Raw genomic sequence first — 14,373 nt, forward strand, 5'->3', positions numbered from 1 at the left:
CGATCCCCAACGAGGCCTGCAACATAAAACTTTAGGAACACAATTTACGTAAAAATTGCAGTTTGAGCAGTCCCACGAAAAATGCCATAACTCACTCAATTTTAATCCAAAAATCTCGAATTTTATATCAAATCGAAGGCATCGAAAAGTTCTACGTTTTTGTTGTTGAAACTTTTCTCAAAATATGAACCGAAATTTCGCAGTTTTTACCAGAACCATAAAAACGAAAATTGTAGATCTAAAAATTGTTTCAAAAGCTGTCCCAACGTATTTGCTCAAACTTCTACACATCATACACATGATTTTAAGCATAAATAACAACACACGCATAATATGACATGATCGATACAGAAAAGAGAGATTATACGTGCCTTTGACGATTAAATAATACCGAAACGACGACACTGAAGTGGAGACGGAGCGAGAGACGATCCGGGACGAAGGTGGCTCAATTTTCTTGAAATAAACTCAACAAAATATTGTTGGAAATTTCAGAGGGAAGGAACGATTGCTGAAGAAGAAGTTGGAGAGGAGAGAAATGATATAGAGGTTGATGGAGGAGAGTTTAAAGAAAAATTCTCTTCTCTCCTTAGTCAAATAAAATAATAAACATGTGTGTTTTGTTTATAATGAAAGGATGTGTGTATACGTGTATGAGTGAGTGTGAAAAGGTGTTGGAATAATTGAATATTTTAATATGTGTGTGTGGTGTGTAATAAACCACCTAATTAGTAATTATAAAGTGTTTTTTTTTAAAATAAATAAATCATGCTAATAAAAATGTTAACAAATCAACAAATTAATAAAATTCTAATCCCATAATAAATTTACTAAAATCCACTAATTGATAAAATTTAAAAGTTTAAAAATCCTAAAATGACTTAATATTTAAATTAGGCTTTAAAAATATTAAACTTCATAAATTATTTAAAATGCCTCAAACCTAACTTAAAATAAAATATCACAATTAAAGTCACTAAAAATCATCCCGATCTCTTTTCCTCGATCCCGCCTCGAATAATCGTCTGAAACATAAAACTAAAGAAAACATTTTAACGTAGATCAATTAAACATAAATATTAAAATAATGAAATTTCATAAATTAAATAAATGCATAAATTTTACGTATACTGATTTTTGGGCTTTACAGTTTCTCCCCCACTTACAAAAATTTCGTCCTCGAAATTAAGTCTTACCGAACAACTCCGGGTCTCATGTCTGCTTCAGCTTCCCAAGTGGCCTCCTCCACTGATTGATTCAGCCACTGGACTTTGACTAGCTTAGTCGTCTTGTTCCGAAGCCTACGCTCTTGCCTGTCTAAGATTTGAATCGGTCTTTCCTCATAAGACAGATCTGGAGTCAACTGCAATGGCTCATGGCTCAGAATATGCGAAGGATTAGCTAGATACTTCCTCAACATAGAAACGTGGAACACATTGTGCACTCCGGACAAATTCGGCGGTAAGGCTACACGATAAGCTAGAGTTCCAACTCTGTCAAGAATTTCGAACGGCCCAATAAATCTCGGACTAAGCTTGCCTCTCTTCCCAAATCTCATAACACCCTTCATAGGTGCTATTTTGACGAATACATGATCACCTACGGCAAACTCAAGATCCCTTCTTCTCTTGTCAGCATAACTCTTTTGACGGCTCTGGGCGGTCTTCATTCTGTCACGAATCTTGACTACCACATCTGCAGTCTGCTGAACTATCTCTGGACCAAGTTCTGATCTCTCACCGACTTCATCCCAATGAATCGGTGATCTGCACTTTCTTCCATATAGTGCTTCATAAGGAGTCATACCTATAGAGGATTGAAAACTGTTGTTGTAGGTAAACTCCACTAGAGGTAACTTCGACTCCCAAGTCCCCTGAAAATCAATCATACAGGCTCTCAGCAAATCCTCCAAAATCTGTATCACAAGCTCAGACTGACCATCTGTCTGCGGGTGAAATGCTGTACTGAAAAGCAACTTCGTCCCCATGGCTGCATGTAAGCTCTTCCAGAAAGACGATGTGAACCTCGGGTCCCTGTCGGACACGATCGAAACTGGAATCCCGTGCAAACAGACTATCTCCCGGATATAAAGCTCTGCATACTGAGTCATGGAGAAAGTCATTTTCACCGGTAAGAAATGTGCTGACTTAGTGAGTCGGTCCACAATAACCCAAATGGCATTAAAACCCATAACTGATCTTGGCAACCCAACGACAAAATCCATAGTGATATTCTCCCATTTTCACTCTGGAATAGGGAGTGGCTTAAGCATTCCTGCTGGCCTCTGATGATCTGCCTTCACCTGTTGACAAGTGAGGCATTCTGACACAAATCTGCGGATGTCTCGCTTCATCCCTGGCCACCAATACAAAATCTGTAGGTCTTTGTACATCTTGGTACCTCCTGGATGAATAGAATACGGAGATGCATGTGCCTCTGACAAAATATCATGTCTAATTGAATCAACACTAGGCACCCACATTCTATCTCTGTATCTCACAATATCATCGGACACTGAATAGAGTACACTGCCTTTGGCTTCATCTTTCAGCCTCCATTTCAATAACTGCTCATCTGAAGGCTGACCTGCTCGGATACGGTCTAACAAGGAAGATTGGACCATCAGATTAGACAGCTTAGGAGCTCTGCCCTCGCGATAAACTTCCAAGTCAAACCTTTGAATCTCAGACTGAAGAGATCTCTGCACTGACAGCTGTGCTAAGATTGCTACCTTTCTACTCAAAGCATCTGCCACAACATTAGCTTTCCCTGGATGATAGCTAATTTCACAATCATAGTCTTTTACTAACTCCAACCACCGTCTTTGTCTCATGTTAAGTTCTTTTTGCGTGAAGAAATACTTTAGACTCTTGTGATCAGTGAATATCTGACATCTCTCGCCGTACAAATAATGTCTCCAAATCTTCAAAGCAAAGACCACGGCAGCTAACTCGAGATCATGAGTCGGATAATTTTTTTCATGCACTTTTAACTGTCTGGAAGCATAAGCTATAACCCGACCATTCTGCATCAATACTGCGCCCAAACCGAGCTTAGAAGCATCGGTGTACAACACAAAATTATCTTGTCCTGCTGGCATGGCTAACACTGGCGCTGTGATAAGAGCTTGTTTCAAGGTATCAAAGCTCTTCTGACACTCTTCACTCCATATGAATTTGACATTCTTCTTGGTCAATGAGGTGAGTGGCACTGCTATCGAAGAAAATCCCTGAATAAACTTTCTGTAGTAGCCTGCTAAGCCTAGGAAACTGCGGATCTCTGATGCATTCTTCGGCTCAATCCATTCTTTAACTGTCACCACCTTAGCTGGATCCACCTCAATAACACTGCTATATATTATATCTCCTAAAAATGCTATTTTCTCCAACCAAAATTCACACTTACTGAATTTTGCATACAACTTGTGTCTCTGCAAAACCTGTAACATTGTTCTCAAATGCTGACTATGCTCCTCATGGCTCTTCGAATATATAAGAATATCGTCAATGAATACTATGACGAACTGATCGAGGAACGACTAAAATACTCGGTTCATGAGATCCATGAAAATAGCTGGAGCATTTGTCACTCCAAATGGCATCACTAAGAACTCGTAATTCCCATATCTGGTCTTTAAAGCTGTCTTGTGGACATCTGCATCCTTCACTTTCAGCTGATGATACCCTGATCGAAGATCTATCTTAGAGAACATGGTAGCTCCCTGTAAGTGATCAAACAAATCTTCGATTCTAGGCAACGGGTACTTATTCTTGATCGTTACCTTGTTCAGCTCACGGTAATCGATGCACAGTCTCATGCTCCCATCCTTCTTTTTCACAAAGAGCACTGGCGCGCCCCACGGTGAGAAACTCGGGCGGATAAATTCCTTGTCTAAAAGTTCCTGAATCTGTTGCTTAAGTTCTAGCATTTCTGCTGGAGCTAATCTATACGGTGCCTTAGAGATTGGCACTGTGCCTGGCATGAGATCAATGGCAAACTCCACCTCTCTATCTGGTGGAAGTCCTGTGACGTCATCTGGAAAGACGTCTGGGAAGTCCCTGACTACTAGCACGTCTGCTAAAGATGGAGTGAGCACTTCAGGTGCAGATGCCATGCTGGCTAAGAAAGCGTGACAACCCTTGGAAATCAGTCTCCTCACCTGAATGCAGGAGATCATGCAAGGAAAACTCCTCCATCTGGATGGCTCAAATAAAAACTGCTCCATTCCCAACGGTCTAATCAGTACTGATCTTTTCTGGAAATCAATCAGAACTATGTTCTTAGTCAGCCAGTCCATTCCCAAAATAATATCGAACTCTGTCATTGGTAGTAGGATCAAATCTGCATACACTAAATGGCCATGCAATTCTAGATCGATATCTCTGACCACTCTAGTAGCTAACAGTTCTTCCCCTGATGGGACTGTCACTGAATAATTCACGTCGAGGCCGATGGTCTTGATATCCAAGTGACTAGCAAACGTCTCTGAGATGAATGAATGGGTGGCTCCTGAGTCTATCAAGGCCTGAGTAGCTATTCTCTTAATGAAAATACTTCCTGAGAGACGTTAGCACAACACAAAACTTATATCACAGAATTACTAACAGTAACCCAAAGCATAATAGGACTCAATATCCCAAGTCACACAAGATAATACTAGCACACTAATAATCCCAAATAAAAATTTCCACATGCAAGTCAAAATAATACTGAGTTTAGGTAGAAAAGTTTACCAGTCAGTAGTTTAGTGTCTGGGTTCGCCTCCTGAGCATGCATGGCGAATACCCTACCCTGAGTTGGCTGCTTCCACTGTGGGCATTCTTTCAACATGTGGTCAGTAGCTCCACATTTTAAACATCTACCTGACCCATACAAGCATTGCCCTGGATGCTGACGGTTGCACTTAGGGCACACTGGAAAATTAACGGGCTTCTGAGGCGCTCCCTGCTGCTGAATGGGACCCTTGCCCCTCGGCGGTCCCTGATAAGGCTTCTTCCCTGGTGGCCCCTGATACGATTTCTTAAATTGAGGCCTCTGATACTGCTGCTGCTGCTGCGGTGGAGCCTGATAGGACCTTTTGCCCTGCCTGTCTGCCTCAATGTCTCGCTGGTCTTGCTCTGCCGCCAACGCTCTAGATACGGCGACTGCATAAGTAGTAGGGCAGGCTACCCCCACGTCACGGCGCAAGATCGGCCACAGTCCATCCATGAAATACCTCCGCTTTGCTTGGGCATCATTCGCAATGAGGGGTACGAAGTAACACCCCCTCTCAAACTTTCTGACAAAATCTGCCACACTACTGTCTCCTTGTCTCAGCGTCATAAATTCCCTGGTCAGACGAGAGCGTACCTCTTCAGTGAAGTACTTGGCGAAGAACACTTCCTTGAATCCCATCCAAGTCAAAGTCTGCAAATTCACTGCCACTGACGCACTCTCCCACCATAGCCTAGCGTCCCCTGACAGAAGGAACGTAGCACACCTGACCCTATCAGCATCGGTCAGCTCCATAAAATCGAAGATTACCTCTATGGACTTGATCCATTCCTCAGCTATTATCGGGTCAGTAGTACCCGAAAACTCCTTCGGACTCATCCTCCTGAACCTTTCATATACTGCCTCTGGTCTAGGCCTCTCCTCGGGGCCTACAGTAGTCTGGTTCCTCGCAAACTGTGCGAAAAATTGCGTCATACCCGCAAGCATCTGTGCCTGCATATCTGGTGGTGGAGGAGGAGTGGCCCTCCCTCCATCATAAGTCTCTCTGTCCTCATCCCTTGCTCCACGGGCAATCAAACGTCTAGGAGGCATACTGTTTTAAAATTTACCCAACATGCATGAACATAATATAAATTACATAAGATGCACATAACTTAAATTTTTAAATATGTCCATGCTGAAATCATGATTAAATACTTACTACATAACATAATTTAAAAACTTTAAAACTTACTGACTGGAGATGGACTTCGTGAGCTTCTTGTGACTGGCAGTAGGCATAACCCTTTACAAGAACACGGCTCTGATACCAACTGTAACGTACCCTAATTTTTACTACTTCAAAATTTGCGGAAAAATTTATAGATTTTATGTTTAAGAAAATTTTAAATTTTTCTGCAAATTTTGAAGTAGAAAAATTAGGGTACGTTACAATAAGTTTTTGGGAAGTAACGATTTAAATAATTATTATGGAGGGGAGTTAGAAAATGGGTGAGAAAATTTTTTGGGAAAGAATGACATAAGATAATAACTATTTATATATATATATATATATATATATATATATATATATATAATGGGGTGGAGAATTTATTTATTTAAATCTAAATCTAAACATAAACTAATTAACTAGACATCTCCCACGGGATTTGAACCCAATATTATCAGAATCATGGGTCTCACCCAATATTAATATTATTTTTTCCAAAGATTTGGATAAAAAAATAAAAAACAAATATTTTTGTTTTAAAAGTAATGCTTCCAAGATGCCATTTCTAAGGCTCGTCGTTCCAACTAAGGATCTGACGCTTTCTCAGAGCCACTCTCAAGGGTCCCTATGATGGTAGTCCCATCTAACTACCGGGCGAACCCACAATTCCGGCTGCCATCCGACACACAGGCCCAATGCCCGCCCCCCTCTCAACACTCTAATACATTGGGGACTAAGAGACTCTCTTCAAATGGAGTGAAGCCAGCACGCGGTACACAGCATACAGGGGGACGAGATCAATCCAAGTAGTGGGGAAGCCGGCCAATCCATCATGTAGACACATAAAAGATAGCAAACTAGCTCATCAGTACAGCTAGTTGATTCGTTAGGTGACATGAGTTACACAAGCTAATAGGAAATCGGCACGTACCTCGCTTTCTTTCTTCTTCTGGTTAAGTCAATAAAGCTAACTGCTTTTTAAACTATATTGATTTAGTGGGCGGTAGTTGAAAGCACAGTACGGGCAGAAGCAATCCCCAATCTTGACAAAAACTTGTGTGAGACGATTTCACGGGTCGTATTTTGTGAGACAGATTTTTTATTTGGAATATTTATGAAAAAAATATTAATTTTATGCTAAGAGTATTACTTTTTAGGCTAAAATTTGTGTGAGACGATCTCACAGATCGTGTTTGTGAGACGATATCTTATTTGAGTTATCCATAAAAAATATTACCTTTTATGCTAACAGTATTACTTTATATTGTGAATATCGGTAGATTTTACCCGTCTCACAGATAAAATCCGTGAGACCGTCTTACAAGATACCTACTCTACTTTTTATTTTGAATATCGGTAGAGTTGATCTGTCTCACAGATAAAAATCCGTGAGACCGTCTCATAAGATACCTACTCTAGAATCTTGGGGAAGGGGTACACGCATAGGGTCTCTCGAACATGAAACATTCTCTTTAAGAATGCCAAGATGCAATGCAACATTAAAAATTATGGGATTTCACCAGATTATCCCATTAATTTTAGTACTCTTAGCCACCGTTTGATTAGAAGGATGGCACCGTGAAGAGTGTATGATAAATCCATATCCATGGATAAAACACACTAAACAAGTCAATAGCATAGTTCTCAAAATTCTACATCGCATAGTTTTTATCTTTTTTCATCTCTTGTTCCTCTTTCTGGAAATACAGCAGAAATAGAAAGACTCGAACTCACCGTCGCCACAGTCTATCCAGGTATGATATCTCACGCATGATATGAAAGGAGAATCTAGATAAGACATCGATAAATACATAAGAAAGATGTTTTTCCCCTCATGATCTTCATCTCGTATGAATCGTACAAGCAATCCATATAAACAAGAGGTCGATCACCGAACTACATCTAATCTAGTCATCGTCAAGAATACTTTGGCGCCTCTTAATCTGGGAAATTTCAGATAAAACTGGATGATTAGTGAATGAATCACAGGATTGCAGTGAATGAGAGAAGAGTGCCATAAAATTTGAGACAATTTGACTTACTGTTACTTTGGTTTCTTTATTAGTTTGGGTGTTGATTTGTTCAAGCAATGATATGAGTCTCTCCTCAGATACCTACATCAAAGTCATAGTTCGTTGGGTTGCAATATAGGACACACACCGAGAGAAATGCATATAGCATGTAGCAAAGAGCTAGGTACCTTCTCAGTAATCTGACCCATTTGAGCAGCTCTTATGATAACATCCTCAACTCCTCTGGCCTTCTCAGGTTTTACTAGTGCAATCCGAGCAACTGCAAATACAAACATATTAAAAAAAGAAAGCATATATCATATTTGAATAGAGCGTGAAGCACATGATTGCCAAGACATTGAAATTAATAAATTAAGACAATTTGGTGACAGATCCTTGTCTCGTGTAATGGACCCATTTGACTAGCACGTGAAACATCAAATTGTTGGCAAAACAAAGAAACTAATTCCCCCTAAAGCAAATAAATCAATGATAAAAATGCTTATTTGTTATAAACTTTCAATCGAAACATGAGACAAGGATCTTTAGATTATGAAATAACACAATGTAATGAAGCCCGAGTTCATTATCCAACGTACGTCTCTCTCGTGCTTCTGATGTCAACAGCTGAGTAAGCATCATTTGCCTTTGTTCCTCTGCCTCCCTAGCTCAATCAAATTTCTCCGTTCAGATATTCCAACACATACATAAACATCAGTAATTGTATAACAACCTAAACAGTAAAAGAAGCCAGGAGAGTTCACCTTTTAGCATCCTCCTGGACTTTCTGCTGTTCAGGGTTCTGATGATTACCCTACAAGTTAACAAGTCCATCAGCATATATAAACTAAAAAATGGACACAAAGCAAGGACACATTAAGTCATACTGTGCCGCCACCATGCTGAGCCATTAGCTCCTGCATTCTTCTTTGCCTGATGGCCTCTAATTCTGGGTCAGCCTGGGAAAAAAAATTGGGATCACAAAGATTTTTATAGCAAATCAATAAGATGTTCTGCTGCACAGTAAGGAGTAACATTCTCTTGCTCCCAACTCGTCATTAACAAATTATGGCACAAAACCAATTGAAGGTTACCTAGACAATATCACCTGACCCGATTTCTTTTCCATTCTCCCATTTCATGTGATTAACTTTCTTCCACATCACCTTCTTTGATTTTCTTGAGGGGAAGAAGGGGTCATTTCATGCAGAGGAGCTATTTAAATTACAACATAGAAACTAGGATTCTTGACTTATTTCCATCCACAGTTTTTCTGCATTTTCTCGACAATACCATATAATTATTGAAGGGGACCATCCAATTCCAATTTCCATTAATTTGGAAATCAACCATTTGGAAAGCTCGTGACTGTCATTATTCAAAACTAATGCATACTGGACCAAATTCAAGAAGTTAAGAAGCCTAACTGAGATCCAATGATGGGATAATTAATTTAAGAGTTAGGGGTTTTAATGGGATAATTTAAGAGTTGGTGGGTCAAGTTAGCAACTTAAGCCAATTTAATGAGGAAGAGCCGAAGTGGATCCACTTAGCTCAAATACAAGAGTAGAAATCTTAATTTCGGGCTTGATTTCGGATTATCTTCAATTAATACCGTTTTAACCATATATTTCTTTTTTTTTAATCTATAAGTCATGGATTATTTATTTGGTAACATTGATGGGCTAGTTAGGTATTATTCTAGGTCCATGCAGTTTGATTTAAGTTAACCCATGAATGTATACATGATGTACTAGCTTTTGACAAGTTTTATACGCATTATTGTAAGCAAATTATTGAGAATTTGCAACCGAAACAAACTTGTCAAAATCTAGATCCTTTTGGCATTCAATTGGAAGCTCTGATAAATTACCTAGCGTAACTTCCTGAGAAACAGGGCTAACCAAATGAATCATACTGGACCAGGCCAGTGCTATATAATGAAGGCATTCTATCCGAGGCTCTAAGAATGTATTCGGATTAAAAGATTCTATTTAAAAGAAGGATACGGAAGTAATCGCAAATCATTTTGAAAAATAGGAACTTGAAACCATATTCATAACAATAACAACAAATACCAGTTATAGGATTCGAAAAGCATTCATAAAAGTCGAGTGGATTTCTTTGAATTATTTGAACACAAAATTTGTCCGCCTGTCTAATTTGTCTTCCACATATTTACTGCCCCTGATTTCAAAACAACTAACTAGCACTTTGAGTAGATCTACAAATAGGAAATTATGTTTGTAATCAAAAGACTAAGCTACCTACAGCCACCACCCCTAGTGGTGCAATGGCATTAACCTCTCCCAACAGGACAAAGACCTAGGTTCGAACTAGCTTAAAACAAAAAGCACCCCAACCCCCAATATGCTAACAATAAAAAAAGACTAAGCTACAGGTCTTTTAAGTCCACAATCCACACCATATAAGTCCATTTATAGTTCAATCATCTATTTTTTCCGAAGCAGGAAATTCAGAAGGAAAAAAAAAAAGCTTTAAATTCAGCAAACAATATGAGCAAGACACACATGATCAGCAAAATGCCCTATATTCCCAAATTACGAACTGAAAATTTCCGTTGGTGCACAGAAAATCTTCGAGAACAGAAAGCACGAGGTATCAAAGAGGAGGACAAAGCGCCATCATGATTCAATAAAAATAACAAACGAGACAAAGCTGTGGCAAGAAACCCTAACAAGAAATTTCATAACCAATTGGAGAAATACATTACAAGAAATTTCGATCATAGAGAAAGAGGAAATGGTTACCATTGGTTTCTGCAGATTAGAAAGCCACTGCTTGTGAGGAAAATAATCATCAAAAAGTTGAAAATTAAGAAATATTTATCAGTGGGAAGAACACGGGCCCGCGCTAGCGTCCGAATAACGCGGTGATTCGGATCCGGGTTCTCTCTCTCTTGCTTTTCATACAATTCCCTCCAATTGCTCTTGCTTCTTAAAAACTCGTGCTACAACAATTTGTTAAAAGTTAGCCATCTTTCTATATTCAAGATAAATCAATATACATTATTCTAATTATGGATATTTTTGGAAAATCTAAGAATTTTTTCGAAATTTAATTTTTAAAAAAATATATCGAGTTGATATTTATATCCCAGTTTTTTTATTTGTATTTTATTTGTGAATAAATTTAACACATATTTTATATATAAAATAAAACGTAATATCAACTCTCATAAACTAGAGTAGGTCTCTTGTGAGACGGTCTCGCGAATCTTTATCTGTGAGACGGGTCAATCCTACCGATATTCACAATAAAAAGTAATAGTCTTAGGATAAAAAGTAACATTTATTCATGGATGACTCAAATAAGATATGTGTCTCATAAAATACGATCAGTGAAATCGTATCTACAAATTTTTGCTCATACACTAATGATATAATTATGTGTTTACAAGCGTATTTTTGTTGTGAAACAACCTTTTTTTCCAAATACATTTTAGCACTGAAGTACTAATCAATCATTACAAAATATTCCATAAATATTATTTTAATTTCTAATACTATTTATGACGACAAATTATTTGTACCATCCATATATATATATATATGGAGCAGTTCTCTTGTGAGACGGTCTCATAAATCTTTATATGTGAGACGAGTCAACCTTACCGATATTCACAATAAAAAGTAATATTCTTAGTATAAAAAGTAATATTTTTTCGTTGATGATCCAAATAAGAGATTCGTCTCATAAAATACGACCTGTGAGATCGTCTCACACAAATTTTTGTCATATATATGTATATTTTTTTAAAAAAATACTATTTTTTACCATATTTTCATCGACACAAAAATTCTTGTGATTTTATCTACCACAGAATTTTGCAACACGTAATTCCAAAAGTATTGATTCTAATCATGGTTCGTCCCTCAAAAAAATTTAATAAAAAAACAGATCGAGGTTGATCATCAAAATTTTTTTAAAAAGAATTTAAAAAAATAAATAAACTATGAATCCACAAAGAATTATATAGCGTGAGGTGACATAATTGACAGTTTGTAATAGTGAGTTAAGATTTAAGAAGAAGAAAAAGAGTTGCAGATCAAGAAAATCTTAGATCCATGGGGTTCACAATGGGTCTAAATCTGCTGCTCTTACTGGCTATGGTTGCCACCAACATTCTATCCCTATACCACCTCTCCTCCACCGTCAACTCCAGTCCCGCCGCCGCTCCTCCTGTACCCGACCACCTCATCCACCAGCTCTCCACCATACGAGCCACCATCAACCACCTCACCACCCTTCAGTCCTCCACTCCACCGACCAAGAAAACACCCTCCTCCACCGCCTCCGAACTTCTCCTCTCCGCCAGTATATTACCTATAGCTTCCTCTTGCAGAGATCACCCCAAACTCCTCCACCAGTACATGACCTACACACCCTTCTCAGTTTGCCCCGATGATGCTCCCATAGCCGAGGATCTCATTCTCCGCGGCTGCCACCCTCTCCCCCGCCGCCGCTGCTTTTCAAGAACCCTTCCCAGTATCCCCACTTCACTTCCCACCAACCCTTTTTCGGCTCTCCCAGAGAAGACAGCTTTACTCGACCATTACAGCTGCAAGACTTTCTCTTGCTTTTCCGGGATGAAACCCGACTTGGGTTTTGACATGAAAACGGAGCAATCAAAATTTTTGACTTACAAATCAGATCTTGATCTCCCAATTTCACAGCTTTTTCAGCTAGCTGCTTCAGCTAAAAGTGTCATTCGTCTTGCGCTCGACATTGGTGGTGGTACCGGCACGTTTGCGGCGCAAATGAAGCTGCGGAATGCTACAGTAGTAACCACTACAATGAATCTTGGTGCGCCGTATAACGAGGCTGTGGCAATTAGGGGATTAGTGCCACTCCATGTGCCTTTGCAGCAGAGGCTGCCGATGTTTGATGGGGTGATGGATCTTGTGCGGTGTGGGCATGCCGTAAACCGGTGGATACCCATCACATCTATGGAGTTCTTGCTTTTTGACGTGGATAGGGTGTTGAGGGGTGGAGGGTACTTGTTGTTGGATCATTTCTTCAGCAAAAGAGCAGATCTTGAGAAAGTGTTTACACCTTTGATAGGTAAGTTGGGGTACAAGAAGGTTAAGTGGGCTGTGGGAAACAAGACGGATTCCAGCGGGGTCAAGAATGGAGAAGTTTATATGACCGCCCTCTTGCAGAAGCCATTGACAAGATCATAAGTCACCCATTTAAGGTAAATTTATCCTAGATTTGGTGATATGTATCTTAGTTCTGGCTTGGAACGAAGATATTGAATACCTGGTTCCTTGTATGACAAGATGTCATTCATGATCCATGTGATTGGAGTTAGAATACGAAATTGCAGAATTCATTTGTAAAATCTATATCTTTAGCTTGTTATCAGTTTACGATTTTGGTATTTGATCTCTATGTTGTAAAACTGTTGGAGAGAAAGCTGCAAAAGAATAAATGTCACTCTCCGGATCCACGGTTGGGGGCCTTACAAACTGGATTCAGCTAACTATTAATCTAAGTTTCTTTATAAAATGATGACGATTAACCAAATTATGATTGATGTCTGATGCACCCTTGCGTACCTTCATATTTTCTCAATATCTCGATATGGCTCAGCATATTACGAAAATTATGCAAAAGTTCGCGGTGATCCTCTCTAGTTGATCACATCATTAAATTGTTAGCCTCATTATCAGGCATCTGGAATGGGGAACTTCAGAAGAATGGATTTAGGTTAGCCCGGATGCTATCAAAACCATTGAATATAATTTCACTGGGTCGAAGTTTGACATGCTTGGAATATCGCTTATGGTGTGAATGTTGTACAGTCTTGAATCTTGATAGTGTTTGGACTGCTCAACTCTAACTGTACATGATCAACACTCGTTTTCTCAAGTATTTCAATTTGATCTTTCCAACTTGATCTTCACGTTGCTGGTATACTGTGGGTTTGTACCAATTACATTGACTACAATCTCGAGTATAAGGGAATGACTATAACCTCTTAAAAAAGTGACTAATTGAGGATATTTTTGTAAAGAATAAATACATAATAGCTTTCTTTCTGCTCCACCAGATAGTTGACTTCGAGTACTTGCATAATCCAATTTATCGATGGGTTCATTTGCTACTCTTGTCCAAAAACGATTATACTAGTACATGCTTTCCAGTTCTGTAACTAAACCGTCTTCATCCAAAGTTGACGAAGCACTAAGATACTTCCCTAATTGATGCATGCAAACATCCCCACTAATAAGTTATGCGCTAAACCAGATTGCTGCATACCCGTATCAAAGAGTAAACTATTTAAGTGCGAGGTTTTATGGAAACATGCACATTTAACACTGATGCAGGTGATGTGACATGAATTCAGAAGCAACTTTCTCAGCTGTCGTATCCAGAAAAACCAGGGACTCGATTATCAGCCAAAAAACTAGT

The 14,373-nt window shown here is 39.0% G+C and overlaps 2 protein-coding genes across 4 annotated transcripts; one reads left to right on the forward strand and one right to left on the reverse strand.

Annotated features, from left to right (window-relative positions):
- Positions 1–7,534: 7,534 nt before the first annotated feature.
- LOC142548913 (uncharacterized) lies at positions 7,535–10,908 on the reverse strand. Of its 2 annotated transcripts, none has more exons than XM_075657550.1 (7): positions 10,707–10,908; positions 8,823–8,894; positions 8,700–8,749; positions 8,535–8,599; positions 8,124–8,215; positions 7,966–8,037; positions 7,535–7,866 (listed from the first exon to the last, which is right to left on the reverse strand). In XM_075657550.1, exons 1-7 carry the CDS (start codon positions 10,707–10,709, stop codon positions 7,831–7,833), a joined length of 390 nt encoding a protein of 129 aa, XP_075513665.1. In that variant the 5' UTR covers positions 10,710–10,908; the 3' UTR covers positions 7,535–7,830. The 2 variants fall into 2 exon arrangements, with proteins under 2 accessions (XP_075513665.1, XP_075513666.1); XM_075657551.1 differs by lacking the exon at positions 10,707–10,908 and adding an exon at positions 9,030–9,552.
- Positions 10,909–11,949: 1,041 nt separating this feature from the next.
- On the forward strand, positions 11,950–14,306 carry LOC142548915 (putative methyltransferase At1g29790). Of its 2 annotated transcripts, none has more exons than XM_075657555.1 (2): positions 11,950–13,153; positions 14,289–14,306. In XM_075657555.1, exon 1 carries the CDS (start codon positions 12,024–12,026, stop codon positions 13,137–13,139), a length of 1,116 nt encoding a protein of 371 aa, XP_075513670.1. In that variant the 5' UTR covers positions 11,950–12,023; the 3' UTR covers positions 13,140–13,153; positions 14,289–14,306. The 2 variants fall into 2 exon arrangements, with proteins under 2 accessions (XP_075513670.1, XP_075513669.1); XM_075657554.1 differs by lacking the exon at positions 14,289–14,306 and adding an exon at positions 13,632–13,864.
- Positions 14,307–14,373: the final 67 nt, after the last annotated feature.

This window comes from Primulina tabacum, chromosome 6, assembly GCF_025594145.1.
Source record: "Primulina tabacum isolate GXHZ01 chromosome 6, ASM2559414v2, whole genome shotgun sequence".
Lineage (NCBI taxonomy): Eukaryota > Viridiplantae > Streptophyta > Magnoliopsida > Lamiales > Gesneriaceae > Primulina > Primulina tabacum.